General features: G+C 42.4%; 1 protein-coding gene across 5 annotated transcripts; it reads left to right on the top strand.

Moving 5' to 3' along the window:
• The first annotated feature begins 959 nt into the window (after positions 1–959).
• On the top strand, positions 960–21,997 carry LOC139385256 (src substrate cortactin-like). 5 transcript variants are annotated; one of them, XM_071130419.1, is made up of 15 exons: positions 960–1,054; positions 2,536–2,619; positions 2,868–2,941; positions 3,231–3,360; positions 4,018–4,128; positions 4,467–4,521; positions 5,121–5,231; positions 12,864–12,974; positions 14,310–14,420; positions 17,837–17,892; positions 17,982–18,051; positions 18,178–18,455; positions 18,859–19,009; positions 19,823–19,891; positions 20,097–21,997. In XM_071130419.1, the coding sequence occupies exons 2-15, from the start codon at positions 2,536–2,538 to the stop codon at positions 20,231–20,233; spliced, it is 1,548 nt and encodes a 515-aa protein (XP_070986520.1). In that variant the 5' UTR covers positions 960–1,054; the 3' UTR covers positions 20,234–21,997. The 5 variants fall into 5 exon arrangements, with proteins under 5 accessions (XP_070986520.1, XP_070986523.1, XP_070986519.1 ...); XM_071130418.1 differs by having other exon boundaries at positions 978–1,112; XM_071130420.1 differs by lacking the exon at positions 960–1,054 and adding an exon at positions 1,490–1,754.
• Positions 21,998–22,801: the final 804 nt, after the last annotated feature.

The raw sequence follows: 22,801 nt of genomic DNA on the forward strand, positions 1-22,801 counted from the left end.
AGATATAATTACATACAGCTTCTTGGACTTCTTGCTCGTTCGGGCAGTTCAATTAATCACTTGAACAATAAACGCCATTTCCGTCCTTCCCCTCTACCTTTGACGTTGACCGTCTTCACACTCCTCCCTACTAACTCAACAAGCCCCCTTCCACCATCTCCCCGAAGGCGTGTTTTCCCTTTGTGTGATCTCAACAGTGAAGATGCAGAGCATGGGTTGTGACACTTGCATAAAATGTACTGTACAGCAACGTGATGATGCGAGCAGTGTGCACGTGGCGTTACTTCCCCAACCCTGCTGAATGCTTATGGTTATTGTGAATGAGGCTTCAGGGATTTTACAGCAGAGGCACTACAAGGAATCCTATGATTGAATGCTCCGTCCCCACATGTCCCTGAGCCTGTGTAGGGATGTGATTAGAACTGTGACTAAAGACGTGGGATGGTTTGGATTGATAGATATCTTCTTATTTTTTTATGTCACCCCCCCTCTAGTGGGCAAAAGGCTGTATTATCATGGTCAGCGCAATTGAGGGCTTCCACCATTTTAAAGTAGTCAACTGGGTGGGACATCTAACTTCATTGGTGGACCCTCCTGGTCATCAGGAGGGATCAGCCAACCATGAAGAAGAAAATGACTACTTCAAAATGGAGATTGCCTCAATGACACTGCCCATGCAACTATAATGGTACAGATACTAGTGCCACGTTCGAAACAACTGGGACGTCGGAGAAAGAGTTTAAATTATGATGTCAGTGATCTTCAGGTCAGAACTAATGAAAAAGGGCTGAGTTTCCGATTTGGAATTCCGAGTTGGATTACCGTTCAAATCAATATTTTTCCAATCGGAGCTCGTTTTTTCAGAGTTCCCAGTTGCATTAAACGCAATGAAGTCGTAGTTTCTGAGTTCTGAGTTGTTTTGAACGTGGCAGAATCCTCTGTCTACCTCCATGAGAACCGCGTCGCTCCCCAAGCAGGAAGTGGGATATTAGGAGATCCGGAAGAGAGCGGGCCTAAAAGGAATGTTCCATCACACCTCGAGGACTGTCAAGAGGTGCATTATTTTCACATCTCAAATATATATTTTTGACTGCAGGAAATTTTCATAAAAAGTAAGTCATTTAGATTAACATGAAAGTATCTACTACGCGCTCGCAGGATGAAATGCAGGCTGAATTGAAAAACCAGTCCGAGCTCGACCAGTGCCAAAATAATTTTCGACACAAGCAGAGCCAGTAACTGGAACAGGAAATACTATTAACTTACAATGAACCTCTTCATGTTTAGTAGCTAGACATCTAGCTAAGCTTGTTCTTCATGTCTGTCATTGTCTAATATAAATATATCATTGAATGACTATTGTTGCTACAGTGGTCCAGTCGACCAGTCCAGCTAATACACGCAGAAATACTAGTTAACCACATTGAATACACAGCTGCCTGGATTTTTTTCTTTCTTTCTAGCTGACGTTAGCTAATTAAGCCAATTGTCTTGCATTTGTATTGTGGACGTAGCTTTTCTAACGAAACACTCAATCTACGTGTGTGGTGGTGCTGGCAGCCTTCAATACTATGACTACTCATCGTCAATGGGCAATACAATAAGTGACTCTTGTGGTTAACTTGGATTCGCTAGAATAGATCGGTTAGCTGACAACACTGAAACAATGCGCACGTTTCAAAAGGGCCGAAATCGTGAATAGTTTTGACGCTGGATGGCCAGATCGGGAACAAGAAAATCCCGTGTGGGGAATCGTAAGTGGCTCGTTTTAAACTGGTTTAATCTTGTCCTGGACTTGATACCATGGCTTGTTTTGACTGATTTCACGTCAATGATATGGCAAAAAAATCGCTGTAACGCTGTAAGCCAACAACTGTAACGGTGTATTTGAGAAACAAGTGTTCATTGTGCAAATGTATGTATGTTTTCAATAAACATTGGAGACGAACTATTGTTTACATGTTGTCAACATTTTAAGCCAACTCCGTCTGTTTTGCACCACAGTTGCGCACACGTCGGTTTTGTAGCTTTGCTACACATGGGGTGTGGTATGTATGTCACAACTGCGCCAGAAGGAAGACCATTTTGTTGTTCCAGAGAGAGAGGGAGTCCCATGTAACAGGGTGCATCCTCCCTCCTTTTCCCATCTCGGAATGAATGGAGCCACGTTGCGTACTACCCGCTCATTGAATACAGATGCCAGCCTTGTGCTGAGTTAGGTCTTAGTTAAAAGTGGCCCTTCTTGCTGAGACTTGGATGATGGCCAAAGGCAGCCTAAAAAATACAGATACACCACAATACCCCCATCCCAGCTTTTGAAAGACTTCATACTGGTTATTCAGTTGCCTGATAATGTTTTATGACATTCAGATGGGTTTCAGGTCCTATCAAATTCATAGGAAGATGCATGTTTGAATATTGATATGCCAACGCAATGTTTGTTTCTAACCGCTCCCAGGAAAGTGCATTTCTGGCAGTCACATTATGGGGTGTGTGTGATCGTGTGAGCCAATATAACCAGCATATTCTCCCCAGATGTGGAAGGCAGCAGCAGGTCAGTCCGTCACCGTGGCAGTGGATGATGGAGGTGATGACTGGGAGACAGACCCAGACTTTGAGGTAAGTCAACCATGGTAATGAAGTCCCATTTCGGTTTTAATCCTGAGCAATTGCTGTTTTTGCAGTTTCATCTTATTAACACCTCACTGTAGCCTCTCCTCCCTCCTTACCCCATGCCCACTAAATATTTTTCTTTGACTACTTCTCTTCCTCTCTCTCTCCCTTTGCCTCCCTCCTTTCCCCATTTCTATCTTCCTCTTTCCTCTCCTCCCCCGCTGACCCCTTGCTCCTTATTTCCGTGCTAACAGAATGACGTTTCAGAGAAGGAACAGCGATGGGGGGCCAAGACGGTGGAAGGTTCCGGTCACCAGGAACACATTAAGTAAGTACCGCTGCTTCATCATCCTTGTCGTCAACAACAGTTTTCATCATCAGCGTCACTACATTTCAAACATGATCATTTCAATGTCATTCTAATCATGGTCTTCACATTGTCTACCTGTCGATGATATTACATCTTTAATCGTTTCATTATTCAGTTAACTTTTTTTTATTTTTTAACCTGTCATCAGGTTTTTGAGGATGGCCAGTGAAGCTCAGTCATTCTTACCCTGTTATTTCTCTCCCTCCTCCCAATCTTTTCCCTCCTACCCCCCCCCCCCCCCCTCCAGTATCCACAAGCTGCGTGAGAACGTGTCATCGGAGCACAGTGATCTGAGGCAGAAGGAGCAGGCCACCATGCCCAAGGCCTCAGATGGCTATGGGGGCAAGTTTGGTGTGCAGCAGGACCGCATGGACAAAGTGAGTGGTGACCATAGTAATAGAATTATTAGAATGAGTAATGCCCCTCGGACCACAGCAATTTGATTCAATTTTATTTTGGTGACCACATCTGTAGAAAAGCTGATTATCCATTGATTCAAAGCCCAGGACCGACAGCTGATCGCTATTACAACCGTCTCCTGAGGGAGCGCAGGAACATTATTTTGGAACGGAATTAGTTTAACCTCATCTGATTGGCCTAAATTGCCAATTGCATTTCAGTCTTCTACTGAAATGTTTACTTTTACACATGCGCACACAGGAATGTTGCCGTGCGTTGACTGTGATTTGTGGCAAAAGCAGCTGAGCTCATCATTGCCGTTTGAGTTGTTATCCACAATGCTCTAGCCCTCTCTCACGCTCTCTCTCTCTGTTTGTGTGCACTGTTACCATTTGTGTGTGTGTGTGTGAGAACAGGGTGTGACGGTGAGCAGGCGGGGGGGGCATTTTTAGCCCCCCCCCCTCACTCTGCCTGCACACTGCTCAGTGTGTTGTGAATATTATGACTCAGCACTGTTTACCCCACTCTGTGTGTGACTCTGCTGTCAACACCTGATCAAACCACTGCATACCCAGCAGTCAGCCTCACACTGTTTGCATTTATTCACCTCTCTCTTTCTCTTATCCCCCCCCCAGTCTGCGGTGGGCCATGAGTACCAGAGTAAGCTGTCCAAGCACTGCTCTCAGACAGACACATCCAAAGGCTTCGGGGGGAAGTTTGGAGTGCAGGGCGACCGTGTCGACAAGGTACGCTAATCATGGTCACATTGGGCTCTATGGTCAGGAAAAAAACTCATGACCCATGACCACATACTGATTTTAGGTCTTGACATCAATATATGATGTGGTGTTTTGGGACAGATCTCCCTTGTAAGATAGTTTTTGAGGGACCCAATAGAATACCCAATTATAGGATGAATGAAAATAATAGAATTTGAGTAAGTGCCCATCTCTCAAGTTATGTCATTTAGATGAGAATACTTGAATAGCATGAAAAGATACTGGATGATGGTGCTGAGAAATGCTGCGTTCTCCTTTGGCTGGTGACTTTGTTAACTTCAACATGGAGATCTCTCCCTTTTCAGTCCGCTGTCGGGTTTGACTATGCCGGGAAGACTGAGAAACACGCATCGCAGAAAGGTGATTTTACATGGTCTGTTAAAACAGGCAAACAACACAAGTTGAACAGTTCAGCTCACTATCCTTGTTTAGCCACTTCACATAATTCAGAATTGTCTGCTCTGTAGACCATCGGGATGTAATAGTATCTGGCCCAGTCAGACCTTTATGGTATTAGGATGGGTGTGAGTGGCATCCGATGCTGTGTGAGTGAGTACGCTCCTGGCTTTTAGCTTTCAGTGCTCCCCGGCTCCAGCTGCACTCCTGTGATTCCATGCTGTGACCACCATTGTTCCTCACCCCCATCTAGTTGCTAGCTTTATGTGCCCAATTCCGACTGAACCCCTAGCTCCTAAGGCACTTAAACTAAAATGACTACATTAAGCAAGATGACCACAGCTCCACCTTGCCCTCTGACAAACTAGGTGGAAATGTACCCGTATTGCTCACACCTATACTATTAAACAGTCAATCTGAATTTTACCCCAGACCTACTGTACATGAAGTGCCTAGATGGTATGGGCTAGGGGTTGATTTTTTTTTTGTTGATTTGAGTATTCATCACTGCAGCCACCATTCCCTGCTTCAGTCTTGACCCCTCCCCCTGCTTTGATGTGCAGACTACTCCACAGGGTTTGGGGGGAAATACGGGGTGCAGGCAGACCGCGTGGACAAGACTGCAATGGGCTTTGAATACCAGGGCAAAACGGAGAAACACGACTCCCAGAAAGGTTTGTGTAGCGAGTAATACACACACATAATTTGTACATGGACACACCCACACATACATTCGTGCACACATACATTCGTGGGAAAAAATATGGCGAAAGGTTTGTGTAGCATAACATGAGTACACACAGTCGTGTATATAGTACCAAAAGTTTGGACACCTACTCATTCAAGGGTTTTTCTTTATTTTTTACTATTTTCTACATTGTAGAACAATAGTGAAGACATCAAAACTATGAAATAACACATATGGAATCATGTAGTAACCAAAAAATTGTTAAACAAATCAAAATATGAGATTCTTCAAAGTAGCTACCCTTTTCATCCCAAACCATCTCAATTGGGTTGAGGTTGGATGATGCAGCACTCCACTCGCCTTCTTGGTGAAATAGCCCTTTCACAGCTTGGAGATGTGTTGGGTCATTGTCCTGTTGAAAAACAAATTATAGTCTCACTAAGATTTGTCATAGACGCTTGCTAAAAACTTTAATGAGCAGGCCTTCCTTCATGACCTGGCCTCTGTAAATTGGTATAGAATTAGCTTGATCCCCTCTGTCGAAGTTTGGACCTTCTTTTTTGAGATCTTTAGTGATATTGTTAACAAACACGCCCCCATAATGTAAATGAGAATTAAAAACAGGTTCAGCCCCTGGTTCGACCGTGATCTTGCAGTTACACTACCTCAATAATTGCTTTTGGCTAAAGGCTCGGCACATGCGTACTCAGGCTGACTGGCTCTCATTCAGGTAAATTAGAAATAAGTGCACTCAGGCTATCCGGAAGGCCAAGGTTAGTTACTTTAAGGAGCAGTTCTCTCTCTGTGGGTTTAATCCCAAGAAGTTCTGGAAAACGGTTAAAGACCTGGAGAATAAACCCTCACAGCTGCCCATGCCCCTTAAAGTTGATGATGTAGTTGTTACTGACAATAAGCACATGGCTGAGCTCTTTTATCACCTCTTCATTTAGTCAGGATTCCTATTTGACTCAGCCATGCCTCCTTACCCGTCCAACATTTCCTCATCTCCCACCCCTTCTAATGCGACTAGCCCCGATGCACCTCCCTCTTTTTCCCCTGCCTCGCTACAAAGTTTCTGAAGGAGCTCCTTAAACTTGACCCCCCCAAAAACGTATGGGGCAGATGGTTTAGACCCTTTCTTCAAGTTTTCTGCCCTTATTGCCAAGCCTATCTCTGACCTTTTAAACCGGTCTATCCTCACTGGGGAGGTTCCCATTGCTTGGAAGGCTGCCACGGTTCATCCTTTATTTAAAAGGGGGGATCAGCTTGATCCTAACTGTTATAGGCCTATTTCTATTTTTCCCTGTATCAAAAGTGTTGTAAAAACGTGTCAATAATCAACTGACTGGTTTTCTCTGTAGTATTCTCTCTGGTATGCAATCTGTTTTCCGCTTCGGTTATGGATGTCACTGCGACCTTAAAATGTCCTCAATGATGTCACCATTGCCCTTGATTCTAAGCAATGTTTGCGCTGCTATTTTTATTGACTTGGCCAAAGCTTTTGATACGATAGGCCATTCCATTCTTGTGGGCTGGCTAAGGAGTATTGGTGTCCCTTGAGGGGCTTTGGCCTGGTTTGCTAACTACCTCAGAGTGTAGTGTATAAATCAGAACATCTGCTATCTCAGCCACTGCCTGTCACCAAGGGTGTACCCCAAGTCTCAATCCTAGGCCCCACACTCTTCTCAATTTACATCAACAACATAGCTCAGACAGTAGGAAGCTCTCATCCATTTATATGCAGATGATAGTCTTACACTTAGCTGGCCCCTCCCCGGCTTTTGTGTTAAACGCTATACAACAAAGCTTTCTTGGTGTCCAACAAGCTTTCTCTGCCCTTAAACTTGTTCCGAACACCTCCGGAAAAAAGGTCATGTGGTTTGGTAAGATGCCCCTCTCCTCACAGGTGTGATTACTACCTCTGAGGGTTTAGAGCTTTAGGTAGTCACCTCATACAAATACTTGGGAGTATGGCTAGACAGTACACTGTCCTTCTCTCAGCACATATCATACCTGCAGGCTAAAGTTAAATATAGACTTGGTTTCCTCAATTGCAGTGGTTCCCAAACTTTTTATAGTCCCGTACCCCTTCAAACATTCAACCTCCAGCTGCGTACCCCCTCAAATCAGGGTCAGCGCACTCTCAAATGTTGTTTTTTGCCATCATTGTAATCCTGCCACACACACTATACGATACATTTATTAAACATACGATTGAGTTTTTTACACGTCTCGGCTCGTGGGAAGTGACAAAGAGCTCTTATAGGACCAGGGCACAAATAATAATAATCTAGCTATTTATTTAGCCATTTTACATATAAAACCTTAATTGTTCATCAGAAATTGGGAATAACTCACATGTTAATGAGAATGGTGCATCCTTTCAAGCACACATAATGCTGCAATGTTGTGTTGTATTGGAGAGAGTCTCAGTCTTAAATAATTTCCTACCAACAGTCTGTGCCTGTATTTAGTTTTCATGCTAGTGAGGGCTGAGAATCCACTCTCACATAGGTACTTGGTTGAAAAGTGTCTTAAGTTAACCTCTTGAAACTAGGGGGCACGTTCCCAAAGTAAACAGGCTATTTTTCAGGACCAGATAATAGAATATGCATATAATTGACAGCTTAGGATAGAAAACACTCTAAAGTTTCCAAAACTGTAAAAATATTGTCTGTGTATAACAGAACTGATATTGCAGGCGAAAGCCTGAGAAAAATCCAATCAGGAAGTGACTCTTATTTAGAAACCTCTGCGTTCCTATGCATCCCTATTGAGCAGTGAAAGGGATATCAACCAGATTCCTTTTTCTATGGCTTCCCTAATGTGTCTAGTGCCACAAGACACAGTTTCAGGCTTTTATTTTGAAAAATGAGCGTGAACGACAACATTGCGTCAGTGGTCAGCTGGTGGCTCTCGAGTGATTTTTGCGTAATAGACAAATGCGGCCATTGTTTCTCTCGCTCCTACTAAGAAGCCAACTGTCCCGGTTGATATATTATCGAATAGATATTTGAAAAACACCTTAGTGTAATTAGTGTCAGTTGATTGCAATTCTCCCAGATCTGGGATGGGTAGTTCCAAGATTAATAGCACAATTTGCCAAGGCAGGACCCTCTGGGCACAGTCCAATTACATTTTCACAGAACCACTTGTTGCAATTTCGATGAGGCTCTTTTGTTCAGATATCATAAGTGGACTGGAGGCAGGGCATGAAAGGGATAACGAATCCAGTTGTTTGTGTCATCCGATACGGGTACCTGCGTAATTGCGCACCCAACTAACTCAGGCACTTCGCTATATTACATTTGAAATTGTCTGTAATCTTGAGTCAATTTGTACTCAAAAAACATACACTGATGGAAAGATCTTGTTGTCCATAGCCACGATTTTGTCCAGCACATTGAATATAGTTGCGGCTAGTCCCTGTAATCCTAGATTCAGATCATTCAGGCAAAAGAAAATATCACCCAGATAGGGCAGTCGTGTGAGAAAGTCGTCATACAAGCGGTCAGACAAGTGAAAATGATGGTCAGTAAAGAACTTTAAGCACGTCTCTCAATGAAAAAAAAAATAAAAATGTCTACTTTTTCCCCATTATAACCAGCGCACTTCTGTATGTTGTAAAAGCGTTACATGGTCGCTGCCCATATCATTGCATAATCCGGAAAATGGACAAGAGTTCATCGGCCTTGCTTTAACAAAGTTAACCATTTTCACTATAGTGTCCAAAATGTCTTGCACGCTGTCAGGCATTCCCTTTGCAGCATCCACTGAGAGGCTCTTGTTGCCGTGTAGCAATGGGAGCAACTGCTTGCATGCGCATTACTACTCCACTATGTCTCACTGTCATGGCTTTTGCGCCATCAGTACAGATACCAACACATCTTGACCACCAAAGTCCATTTGATGTCACAAAGCTGTCTAGTACTTTAAAAATATCCTCTCCTGGTTTCCAGGAGACATATGCCAGGCCCACCACGTCTATTGGCCCATCCAGCTGTAACGCATAGAATTCTCTGGCTTGTATGCGAAGCAGTAATTGTTTGAAAGCATCTCCTGCCATGTCACTGATGTTGTTTGATGAAGACATTGTCTGTAGTTTTTTTGGGGCCTTTTCCATCCAGCCATATCTGCGGCAACAGGAATAATTAAGACATCCACAGTAGTATGGGGCTTGCCTGTCCTTGCCACTCGGTAACTCACCATATAAGACACGCTTTCCCCTTCTTATTAATGGTTTCTGTTGCTTTTAGACATGTCTTACTACTCGAAAGTTGTCTTAATTCTTGCTCTAATATCTCCCGTGGCTTATTCTTTAAATTGGCATGTTTTGTTTCTAAATGTCTGCACAATAGTGAAGGTTTTATTGAGTTGTGAGAGAGTACTTTTGCACATATAATACTGTGTCTCAGGAAAGGCACTACTCCCAATAGAAGTGAACCCCAAATCAATGTTGTTCTCATCATATTTGCGTCTCTTCGATGGTCCAACGTCTATTCGGTGCTTTCCTGGGTAAGGGGGCAGTAGCTCTTCGGCTGCATCAGATTCACAACTGTCAGTGTCCATGCTAGCTGGGCTAACAACAAATGTAAAATGACTGATGCTAGCATTGGAAGTGCTCGTGGGAGCAGAACAACTCGTGTCATCGACAGGTGCAGATGTAGTACTGCTGGTAGTAGCAGTACTACCAGTAGAGCTGGGGCTTTACTTTTTTTTTTTTTTTTACCATTACTCAATTTTAGTGCGAACGGAATGAGCAGCAGCTACGTCTGGCTACATACGCACTGTTAGTGGAATTCCCGCAGGAGAGTAACGGTTAATTTGATTGGATGTTAATTATTTGACGAGGCTACCTGTATTTGACATTGTGTTAAACACTAGATGGTTTAGTTTGATATTTGGCAGTGAAAAAAGGCTACTCAGGCAAGGGGAAAAAACCCTCACCCAAACGTATAGCCCCGTTGGAAAATCTAAATGAGTTTAAAATATATATATATATATATTTTTTTATTTATTTGTCATACCTGTATGGGAATACCTGCTCTATCATCACTTCTCTTTCACCCCAGCTGACAAACTAACCCTGTTTCAGATAACCATCTTACCCATGCTACTGTAGATTATGGAGATGTAATTTATAGATCGGCAGGTAAGGGTGCTCTCGAGCGGCTAGATGTTTTGTTTTTTTACTATTCGCCCATCAGATTTGCCACCAATAATCCTTATAGGACACGTCACTGCACTCTACAGTATACTCTTCTGTAAACTGCTTATCTTTGAATACCCGTCACAAGATCCACTGGTTGTTGCTTATTTATAAAAACCTTCTTAGGTTTTAACTGAGATATCTACTGCAGTCCTCATCATCCACATACATCACCTGTTCTGTCAGTCACATTCTGTTAATGGTCCCCAAAGCACACACATCCTTGGGTCACTTGTCTTTTTAGTTCGCTGCAGCTAGCGACTGGAACGAGCTGCAACAAACACTCAAACTGGACAGTTTTATCTCAATCTCTTCACTCAAAGACTCAATCATGGACAATCTTACTGACAGTTGTGGCTGCTTTGTATGGTGTACTGTTGTCTCTACCTTGCCATTTGTGCTGTTGTCTGTGGCCAACGGTGTTTGTACCCTGTTTTGTTCTGCTGCCATGTTGTGCTGCTGCCATGCTGTGTTGTCATCTTAGGTCTCTCCCATATTTTTACTTCAATAAGTTTATTTGTAATCCCAGCCAACATCCCCGCAGGAGGCCATTTGCCTTTTGGTAGGCCGTCATTGTAAATAAGAATTTGTTCTTAACTAAATTGCCTAGCTAACATAAAGCGCAAACCAGATGGGATGGTGTATTGCTGCAGAATGCTGTGGTAGTCATGCTGGTTAAGTGTGCCTTGAATTCTATTTAAATCACTGACAGTGTAACCAGCAAAGCACCATCATACCTCCTCCTCCATGCTTCACTGTGGGAACCATACATGCAGAGATCATCCGTTCACTTACTCTGCGTCTTCCAATGACTTGGTGGTTGGAACTAAAATCTCAAATTTGGACTTATAAGACCAAAGGACAGATTTCCACTGGTCTAATGTCCATTGCTTGTGTTTCTTGGCCCAAGCAAGTCTCTTCTTATTGGTGTCCTTTTAGTGGTGTTTTATTTTTGTTGCAGCAATTTCACCATGAAGTTCCGGATTTCACGCAGTCTCAGAACAGTTGCTGTTGGTGTCTGTTACTTGAACTCTGTGAAGCATTTATTTGGGTTGCAACTTCTGAGGCAAGTAACTTTAATGAACTTATCCTCTGCAGCAGTGGTAACTCGGGGTATTCCTTTCCTCTGGCGGTCCTCATGAGAGCCAGTTTCATCATAGAGATTGATGGTTTTTGCAACTTCACTTGAAGAAACTTTCAAAGTTCTTGACATTTTCCACATTGACTGACCTTCATGTTTTAAAGTAATGATGAACTGTTGTTTCTCTTTGCTTATTTGAGCTGTTCTTGCCATAATATGGTATTTTACCAAATAGAGATATATTCTGTATACCACCCCTACCTTGTCACAACCAATTGATTGGCTCAAACACATTTAAGAAGCAAAGAAATTCCATAAATTCACTTTTAACAAGGCACACCTGTTAATTGAAATGCATTCCCGGTGACTAGCTCATGAAGCTGGTTGAGGGAATGCTAAGAGTGTGCAAAGCTGTCAAGGCAAAGGGTGGCTACCTTGAAGAATCTCAAATATACGTTATATTTTGATTTAACGCTTTTTGGGATTACTACATGATTCCATATGTGGTATTTCATAGTTTTGATGTCTTCACTAACATTCTACAATGTAGAAAATAGTAAAACATTAAGAACCCCTTGAATGAGTAAGTGTCCAAACTTTTGACTGGTATGGTACATTAATCAGAAATGATTAATATAACAGCCTTTTTAAAATGAATTTGTCAAGCAACAAAATACCTAGGACTTTAGAGTGATGGTGAAACTTGGGTATAAAAATGTATTAAGTGGGTTGAAATCTTCATAGAAGTGAAACAGGGTTGACGGAACATCAAAATACTGAATTTGGCGCTTTAGCAAGTCTCTATTCATATAAACAAATTCATTAATTTAATTGTCCATGTAGTCTATTTTGAAGGGCACTTCATTTAATATAACAGCCTTTTTAAAATTCAATTTTTGTGCCCAATTTCTACTTACAATATCAAAGGCCACTCATTTTGTGGAACAACCCTATAGGATGTGCAGGTTTTACATCCTGCCCAGTTCTGACACCTAATTTGGCTTAAGGTTTTTGATGTTGTTTTAGTGCTGGGCTGTAACAAATATCTGCACATCCTGTAGCGCCACCGGTTTTCAATGTTCTTGCCAAATTCAGTGCTTCGTTGTGCTTTAGCTTGATCTGCTGCTGTGCAGTTCCTGTTTAACTTGGTTTTGGGGCTGTGTGTCAGTGACTAACACCTTGCCTGTGTATATAGAATGTGTATCCAGATGGTGCCTTGACTGAACTCTGAATTCTCTGCCTTGGGGGCAAGCCCAACCTATTTTTTTTTTTCTTCTATGATTAACAATATCTGCTATTTTCCCAACCACTTTCCCGGGTATCACCAGATTACACCAAAGGTTTTGGCGGGAAGTTCGGAGTGGAGACGGACAAGGTGGACAAGAGCGCCTTGGGCTTTGAGTACCAGGGCAAAACAGAGAAGCACGAGTCTCAGAAAGGTGTGTCCCCCTTTGTCATGCACACACTAGGCTTGGGCGCTATCCAGAGTAGCATACCGACCTTGTGTGCAATACTGGGATATTCAGTAATACCGGCACTGAACACAAGGGGCCCTGTTTTCAAAACCCACTGATACTCTAATCCAAAAGGTTAAATGCTAATAAGTAAATGTAAAATCTCATAGCGAATGCTAACAATCGCATTGCGCACACTGTGTACAGTCTCCAAACTAAACTATACAAGTAATAAAAAAATGCAAATATTAGACAGCAAGGCTCTTGATCCAGGAGGTGATTCTCTGGTGTTACCAAGCAATTGCTTGATTTTGGAGGAAGCTAAACAGTTAGCCAGATAGCTAACTAGCTACTAAATTAGCACATTAAATGCACAACTGCAGAGCATTTTAGACGGTTAACTTAATAGTTCTAAGATATCTAGCTGGCAAACATTTTAGTTATTCATTCCATACTGTAAATGTATCACCTGGCGCTTTCTGCACAACAGTGAGTGACTCAAGGCTCTGCTCTCGTTCTGTGCTTGTAAACAAACACCACGTGACTGGGGACTATTGGTAAGCTTCATAATGAAAAATTATGTGACCGGTGAAATTAAGAACTCAATCTTCTAACATATTGCACAAGTTGACTGCAGGCATTTACTTAAGTAGGTACAAATATTCCTATTTATTAAAACACAGAAATGGATTCAATGGTATTGATGTTATTGAAAATCATCATTGTGGCTTTTTCCAAATACCCCGGTGTATGGTGTAAGCCTTATGCATACACACTTGTTTTTCTATTGTGCCTGTGTAACAAGAGGGATGAGGCGAGACAGTGTGGGGCCGTCTATCTGCAGAGTATGTACTACACCTCCCTCCGCTCTAATCAGACTAACTCATTTTCTCTCTCCTACAGTGCCCCAAATATCCTACTAGCTAAATAGTTGTGCTTGTAGAATCTTGTTTTCAAACTCTCCTGAAGGCCTGGAAACATGTTGCCTTATCATTAGCTTTCCCTCCCTGATTACGCAATCCCAGGCTGAAGGTATCAGAGAGAGGGAAAGGTGACCTTCCATTGTTACCCATACTGCACCAAGGCAGTGTTTACAGCCCAGGTGTTGGTCACACAATGGTTGAGATGGTGGCTCTGACACGTGTCCCAGAGGGTCTACACGGTAGCCATTTTTGTAGTACAGAATGTTATCAAATATGTTATCTGGTAATGTACTGTATGCCAATCAGCCATTGGAATTTTCCAGACTGTGTTATCTAATTTGGGCCTACCTACATTGCACTTTAGTATCCATTCTAATATTCTCTGTGCCCTTCACAGATTACGTGAAGGGCTTTGGTGGCAAGTTTGGTGTGCAGACGGACAGACAGGACAAGTCGGCCCTGGGATGGGACCACCAGGAGAAACTGCAGCTCCACGAGTCGCAGAAAGGTACCGGTGGTTTGACCTGTGTTTACATGGGTTTTATTCCACCTAACACATATCCTTAGTAGCAGGATAACACACACAGGATGTGTGTTCACACACACTTTTTACTGATGTGGTCATTTTATGGTTTTATTATTGAGTTAATGAGGTTAAAGTACTTCCTTTGTCTGGTGGCGTGGCATCTGCCACAGGCTCATAATAGAGGAAGTGACAACAGATGGAGCTAGACAGACTAAGGACTGATCAGTCTAGTGCTCAGGCTGGATTTACTGGATGTGTATAGCACCTTGGTTCTTTTGGTTTAAGTTGTTAACAAAGTTTTCATTTGTGTGCTTTTTATATACTGTAAGGCAGGATCGGCGTGTGTTTGGTCTGAGTGCAGCTGACCCGTGTACTTGTTTATATCTGTATGTAAATGTGCTTGTGCCTATATATACTGTTGGTGCATGTTTGTGAATTGTGGGTTTGGGGTAAAGGTGCTTGGCCAGCCTCTCCTTGTGCTCATAACCCAGGGCACACTGGTCTTGCTACTCCACGAGTCTCAGCAAGGCACAGCATGCTGTCCTTCCTTTTCTTTCCAAAGTTTATTCTCTCTTTTGCCCCAGCACTGTTTTCAATGTCTCAAGTGCCTTTGCCCTTTACCCGTCCTAGTTCCCCTTCAAAACGTCACCCCTACTGTACAAACCTACCTCGAGAGTCGGACGATATTGACAAAATAGAAATTCATCACCAATAGTGTGTGTTTGTGTCCTTGTCAAAATTTTGGACACCTACTAATTTCAGGGTTTTCCCTTATTTTTGACTATTTTCTACATTGTAGAATAATATTAAAGACTAACATCAAAACTATGAAATACCACACGGAATCATGTAGTAACCAAAAAAAGTGTTAAACAAGTCAAAATATATTTTAGATTCTTCAAAGTAGCCACCCTTTGCCTTGATGACAGATTTGCACACTTGGCATTTTCTCAACCAGCTTCACCTGGAATGCTTTTCCAACAGGCTCGAAGTAGTTCCCTCATATGCTTAGCACTTGTTGGCTGCTTTTCCTTCACTCTGCGGTCCAACTTATTCCAACCATCTCGACTGGGTTGCGGTCAGGTGATTGTGGAGGCCAGGTCATCTGATGCCGCACTTCATCACTCTCCTTCTTGGTCAAATCGCCCTTACACAGCATGGAGGTGTGTTAATAAAGATCATCAAGGACATCAAGGACATCAACCACCCGAGCCACTGCCTGTTCACCCCGCTATCATCCAGAAGGCGAGGTCAGTACAGGTGCATCAAAGCTGGGACCGAGAGACTGAAAAACAGCTTCTATCTCAAGGCCATCAGACTGTTAAACAGCCACCACTAACACTGAGTGGCTGCTGCCAACACACTGACACTGACTCAACTCCAGCCACTTTAATAATGGGAATTGATGGGAAATGATGTAAATATATCACTAGCCACTTTAAACAATGCTACCTTATATAAATGTTACTTACCCTACATTATTCATCTCATACGCATACGTATATACTGTACTCTATATCATCGACGGTATCCTTATGTAATACATGTATCACTAGCCACTTTATACTATACTATGCCACTTTGTTTACATACTCATCTCATTTGTACATACTGTACCCGATACCATCTACTGTATCTTGCCTATGCTGCTCTGTACCATCACTCATTCATATATCCTTATGTACATATTCTTTATCCCCTTACACTGTGTACAAGACAGTAGTTTTGGAATTGTTAGTTAGATTACTTGTTATTACTGCATTGTCGGAACTAGAAGCACAAGCATTTCGCTACACTCGCATTAACATCTGCTAACCATGTGTATGTGACAAATAAAATTTGATTTGATTTGATTTTTGATTTGATTTGATTTTGGGTCATTGTCCTGTTGAAAAACAAATGATAGTCCCACTAAGTGCAAACCAGATGGGATGGGGTATCGCTGCAGAATGCTGTGGTATCTATGCTAGTTAAGTGTGCCTTGAATTCTAAATAAATCAGTCTCACCAGCAAAGCACTCCCATACCACGCTTCACGGTGGGAATCACACATGCGGAGATCATCCGTTCACTTACTCTGCGTCTCACAAAGACACGGCGGTTGCAACCAAACATCTCAAATTGGACTTATCAGACCAATGGACAGATTTCCACCAGTCTAATGTCCATTTCTCGTGTTTCTTGGCCCAAGTAAGTCACTCCTCTGCAGCAGAGGTAACTCTGGGTCTTTCATTCCTGTGGCGGTCCTCATGAGAGTCAGGTTCATCATAGCGCTTGATGGTTTTTGCGACTGCACTTGAAGAATCTTTCAAAGTTCTTGAAAATGTCCGTATTGACTGACCTTCATGTCTTAAAGTAATGATGGACTGTCATTTCTCTTTGCTTATTTGAGCTGTTCTTGCCATAATATGGACTAATATGGTCTTTTACCAAATAGGGCTGTCATCTGTATACCACCCCTACCTTGTCACAACACAACTGATTGGCTCAAACGCATTAAGAAGGAAATAAATTCCACAAATGAACTTTTAACAAGGCACACCTGTTAATTGAAATGCATTCCATGTGACTACCTCATGAATCTGGTTGAGAGAATGCCAAGTGTGCAAAACTGTCAAGGCAAAGTTTAGCTATTTGAAGAATATCAAATCTAAGATATATTTTGATTTGTTTAACGCTGTTTTGGTTACTACATGATTTCATTAGTTTTGATGTCTTCACTATTATTCTACAATGTAGAAAATTAGTACAAATAAAGAACCCTTGAATGTGTAGTTGTTCTAAAAGTTTAGACTGGTAGTGTAGTTGCTATTACAAATGCATATAAATACATTCATTTTGGACATTCCTATTGTATGGTAACGCAACCCGTATTCATAAATATGAACATAAACGCAAGTAGGCTACATATTATGGCTGAAGAGAAAGGTAGTGTGAATATCGTGGAAACTGACAACTGGCTAAATGCTTATCAGTGCACATTTGTTTCGCGATACCAACAAATACACAAAGTATTGGCCAGCCCTACCCTTTCTCCATTGTCAGGGCGGCAGGTAGCCTAGTGGTCAGAGCGTTGGGCCAGTAACCGAAGGGTTTCTGGATCGAATCCTCAAGCTGACAAGGTAAAAATCTGTCGTTCTGCCCCTGAACAAGGCCGTTAACCCATTGTTCCCAGGTAGGCCGTCATTGTAAATAAGAATTTGTTCTTAACTGAGTTGCCTAGTTAAATATAGATTACATTTATATTTCTTTATACCATGAGCTTCATTCCTTTTTTTTTTTACTAACCCTTTCTTAAATTTATGCGATGGTTCCCTAAAAAAATCACTTTACGGGTGAACTATCACTTGAATCTGTGAATTAAAGTCATTCTAACTATTTATTCTCCGCTGTTTACAGACTACTCTCATGGGTTCGGAGGAAAGTTTGGCATCCAGAAGGACCGAATGGACAAGGTACAATGTCTCTATACCTAATATCTAAAGACTGGGGAATTCTCATCTATTGTCTGTAATTACTCTCCTCCATCTCGTTTGAATGGCAGAGTGCAGGTAACTTTGAGGATGTGGAGAAACCAAGCCCTGCCTACCAGAGGACCAAGCCTGTGGAAACTGGTAAGTAACCACAAAACCAGTGTGTGTATGTAAATGTGCAATATGTTTGTCAAGATCATTGCAAAATCTGAACTTAAACCACTGGTTTGATTATGATCTGCCCTCCCCTGTGTCATCCCTCCCTAGCCGGCAGCAGCACGGGCAGCATCAAGGCCCGCTTTGAGAACATCGCCAAGCAGAAGGAGGAGGAGGACAAGAAGCGGGCGGAGGAGGAGAGAGCTCGCCGCCAGGCCAAGGAGAAGCAGGAGCAAGAGGAGGCGTGGCGCAAGATAGAGGAGACAGCCAAGGCCAAGCCTGCCTCCCCGTCTCCCGAGCCCAGCCTTACCGTTAGCCCCACCCCTCCTGTCCAGAAAGCCGCACCTTTGCCTGTACCTGCACCTGCAGCTGCCGACCCAGTTTACCAGGTGAATGACAACCGGTTCCACCAATCACTGCACTCCCACAAATGCCTGTTTGCTTAACATGCCTACATGCTCATCACTTTTCTTTTGCCAGTAGTTAGTTTGCTGTGTAAAATATAGATGAGTACATCCTTAAATGGATGCATCAGTCCTTCTTGCAGTTTAGTGACATTGGCGTGAACAAGGATGGTCTGATTTTTATTCCAATGCCGCAGTCCTCTTCTCTCTTTTCCTTTGACACTTGACTTTCCTTCATTCTTACTATGCTTTCTGTGATGTTTTCATAGAGGAAGAAAAAGAAGGTAAAGTCCCAAAGATTGAAAATATTCATAGTTAAGGAGGAATTTGAATTGACCCAGGGGTTAGGAGCTGTTTTCTGACTGTCTCCCTCGGCTGGCTGTGTCAGGACTCTGGTGTGTACGAGGATCCTGCAGCAGAAGAGAATGGGGAGGAGCTGTATGAGGCGGAGCCCACCTCTCGTTCCTCTGCTGAGCAGATGTATGAGGAGCCTCCCGTCCAGGAGGAGGCGCTCTACCAGAGTCCTGACGAGACAGGAGGTGAGAGAATGAGAGTGAATGAGGTGAGAGGGGAGGAGCAGGACATGCCATTTGCTGAGTCACTGTGAACCCCATTTCTAGCTTGGCTCTTTCTCATTAAAAAAATGTCTGTCCTATCTATTGCACTGGTCTGAAAGAACTGACCAGGTGAAAGCCAGTCTAATGATGAGCTTCTACCTAATTGTTTTCACCTGTCAAGTCTTTTCCAATCAGTGCAAATTTAAGGAGGGAAGATGTGTGAACGACATTTTTAAGCGATTGAGCCATTGGGAGAATCTCGATTGGATTTGCTCAATTCCTTGCGTCCTCTCCTCGATTATGTGAGGAGGGGAAGAGGGAGAACTTGGATACAAATGTATTAAATGACTCCCTTTCTCCAGTAGCTTGTCATCAGGCAAATTGCCTTTACAGGGGAGGAATCCCAAAATGTGTAAGGTAGTAAAAACAGGAGAGCTAGTGCCAGACATTTTATTGATAAAAAGATTACTAGAGTATTGTTTTTAATCGTGTGCATTTCATCCTACATGAAAACTACAGCTGATTCAAAGGGGGTGTGGTGGATTACAACACTTTTCCCCGTAGGATATACACTTAAGTATCCTCGGCCGGAGAAGAGTATCGAGGAGAGGCGCATGCTCCTCCGTTCAGCTATTAAGGAATTGACATTCATATATGGTGACAATTTAGAGGTTTCCAGGTCATGAGGGAGAGGAGGATGGAGGAGTCAAGGAGAGGACTGAATTTTGCCCAATAGACAATCTCCCTTTGTGTTCCTGTGTCTTCTGTGAATGACCTGTGACCTTTTCCCTGCAGACGCCCAGACATATGAGTACGGTGAGGACTTGGGGGTAACGGCAGTAGCCCTGTATGACTACCAAGCAGGTGAGTGGAGCCAAGCCCTCTATAATCTATACTTTAATCACATCTATCAAAACTCTATTTTTTTAAGATCAAGAGCTCCTCATAATTACCCCCAAAATACAATAACTCGGACACATTCATGATATACACAAACCCTTTTGACATTATTTATAATATGAGGGCAATGGAATGCAAAGTCAACTGCTATGGAATGTTTGCCTTCCAGCTGGTGATGACGAAATCTCCTTCGACCCTGATGACATCATCACTAACATTGAGACTATTGACGAGGGCTGGTGGAGGGGTGTGTGCCGGGGTGCCTACGGCCTCTTCCCAGCCAATTACGTTGAGCTTCGGCAATGAGCCCGCCCACTACACCAAACAGTCTCTCCCCATCCCTCCATCTCTTCTAAATCCACTCTTGCGCTCTGTCATATTGTTGATCACGGTGCTTCTTTCAAGTGTGCTCGACATTCTCAGGTCTTTCAGCTGTCCCAGTCTTTCTTCCGTTCTCTCCTCTCCTTGGGAAGAGGCTTCAGGCTGATGAAGGACTCAGAATAAAAGGAGAATCACGGACAACACTCACCCTGGCTCGGCTACGCAGTAGAGCGAGAGTAAGCGGGCGAGCCCAACTTTGACAGAAAGGCCTTTTTATTGTAAAGCAAGTCATCAGAAAAACACTACTCCCATTATAATATCTAGTTATTTTCTTGGTTCTATAACATGCCAGGCACTCTTGCTGCTTTGCCCCACTGGCACCTGTTAGTTAATTTACTTATAAATTGAAATGTTTCCTCGTTGACATGTATTCAAACTTCCAAGGTATCGATTGAGACCTGGCGGCCACATTATCACGCACAGTATAGGTATTACGATCACCAAAGATCGAGATCACAGAGGTGACGTAGAAATGAAGCCCAGGCTTTATGTGCATATAGTGAATTTGGGGTCCTCTTTTTATGACGATATGAAGTAGCTTTTAGAACAAGCTTGGAACTAGTATGATGCCAAATACAACTGGACATTTTTTATTATGTTTTGATTAAATAATGCCACTTCCGGAAGTTGATTGGGGAACTAGCACTTTGGATCAGTTTTGTAATAGTACAGACCAGTGGTGAATTGATTGGTGTGTAGCTGGTTCGGAGAGAGGTCTGACATAGTGCATTGTCTGAGCTGCGGCGATTTATTTCTCTTTGGAACTCTATTGTTTGCTTTAGTTAGCAGATATCAGATAACCCCAAGAAACCCAAATAGGGATTTCGGTTTTTGAGGAGGTGTTGTTGAAAACGGGATGTTTGCCTGGGGTCACCCACATTTTTGGTGTAAGGCCTGCATTTGCTTAATCATGGGGCCAATACGATCACCGTAGATGGTGTGAATCTCTGTTGTCTCGTCTCCACCTCTTCTCATTGTCATGAAAGACACCAGAAAGCATTAGAAGAAAATAAACAGTGTAATTGTCTTGCTTTTTATTCACCTGCCCATAGTCCTGCGGTAGATCGTATCAGATAGCATGCTGGAAGTAAATGATGTACAGAAAGGTGTTTTTATGATGCGCTGAGAAATATATTGGGTAGAGAAAGTACCAGATTTTCGAATCCCTGCCGTCGCTGCGTGTTCGATGTGGACAAGACCTGTCTACATCGGAATAGATCGGAGTCTGTCACGTGTTCTGTGTCATGTCTGTTGCGTGTTCATGTACTGTATGTGGGACTTGGTATATTATTATGTCTGGGGCCACATTGACATCCTTATGACCAACGTGTACTATTGAGTACTACTGAGTGACTGCAGAGTGATATTTATTTATAGGGGGCTATAAGTACTAAATAAGGCTCTGAAGTAATATTTGGCTATAAGGGGATTTTGACTGTGGTTGTTTCTAAAAGGCAGAGTGATTTATTTTAACCGATGACAATCTCACCCCAATGTCACGGTGATCTAATGCAGTAGTGTAACTTCAGTAGGTGTGTGGGGATGGGGATCTCATCAAATCAATTATTTGAGGTTTTATAATAAAAAGTGACCTTTTTATATTTGTTTATTTCTACTTGCTCAAGTCGCCACATTATCTGCTTGTTCTTTTTTTGTAAGTCAATTGTTTGAATAAACGTATGGATAGTATTTTGGTTACTTCGATTCATCTTTACAACTACTATGTACATCATGAGGATTTGTTATACAGAAGCTGTTCATTTCAGGAAGGGGTGTTAATTGGCTTTATTGGCATGGTTCCCTTGCACGCTGAATAAATGTAATTCAACCACTGAAACCCCTCCCACTTGCTGGCCAACACATTTTCTTGTGGAGTTGTCATTCAATAGGTGTTTAAGTACATTTATCTTGCGCCTTCCCTTTAAATACTGTATACTTTTATTTATTTTTGCTAGAATTTTGTCCACAGACTCAATAGAATATATAGCGAGAACGGGTTCAAATATTAGGGGTTAATGAAAGAGAGCCATTTGATTATATGCAGATTTGTCTCTTCCAGCACTAATTGGTAGATTTCAAAATACTCTGATCTTGTAGATTATTTAGTGTTAGGAAAGTATTTATGAATCATAAACTGGTTTGGAGAGACTTTATGCATGAAAGAGAAGTGGTTTGATTCTTTCTGAAAATTACCACATTCAGTTCTTTCACCCATGGTAATGTTGGAGATTGGTGTACATATATTTATAATGGGGAGAATAGTGTAGAATAGCAGTATTGCGCCATGCTTTGCCTTTTAAACTGTTACTGCTTGGTTTGCTCTCCACTCCATAACCATTGAATTAGCCTATATGTATTTTATTCTATATCAACTGTTACTAATGATCCTCAGCAACAAACACCTGGCCGTGACAGCGTTTACAGAGGAAGCAAATTAAGGTAAATGAAACAATGTAATTAAATGGAATGTTAATACAGTAAATTGTCAGTTGA

This window comes from Oncorhynchus clarkii, chromosome 26, assembly GCF_045791955.1.
Source record: "Oncorhynchus clarkii lewisi isolate Uvic-CL-2024 chromosome 26, UVic_Ocla_1.0, whole genome shotgun sequence".
In the NCBI taxonomy this organism is placed as follows: domain Eukaryota; kingdom Metazoa; phylum Chordata; class Actinopteri; order Salmoniformes; family Salmonidae; genus Oncorhynchus; species Oncorhynchus clarkii.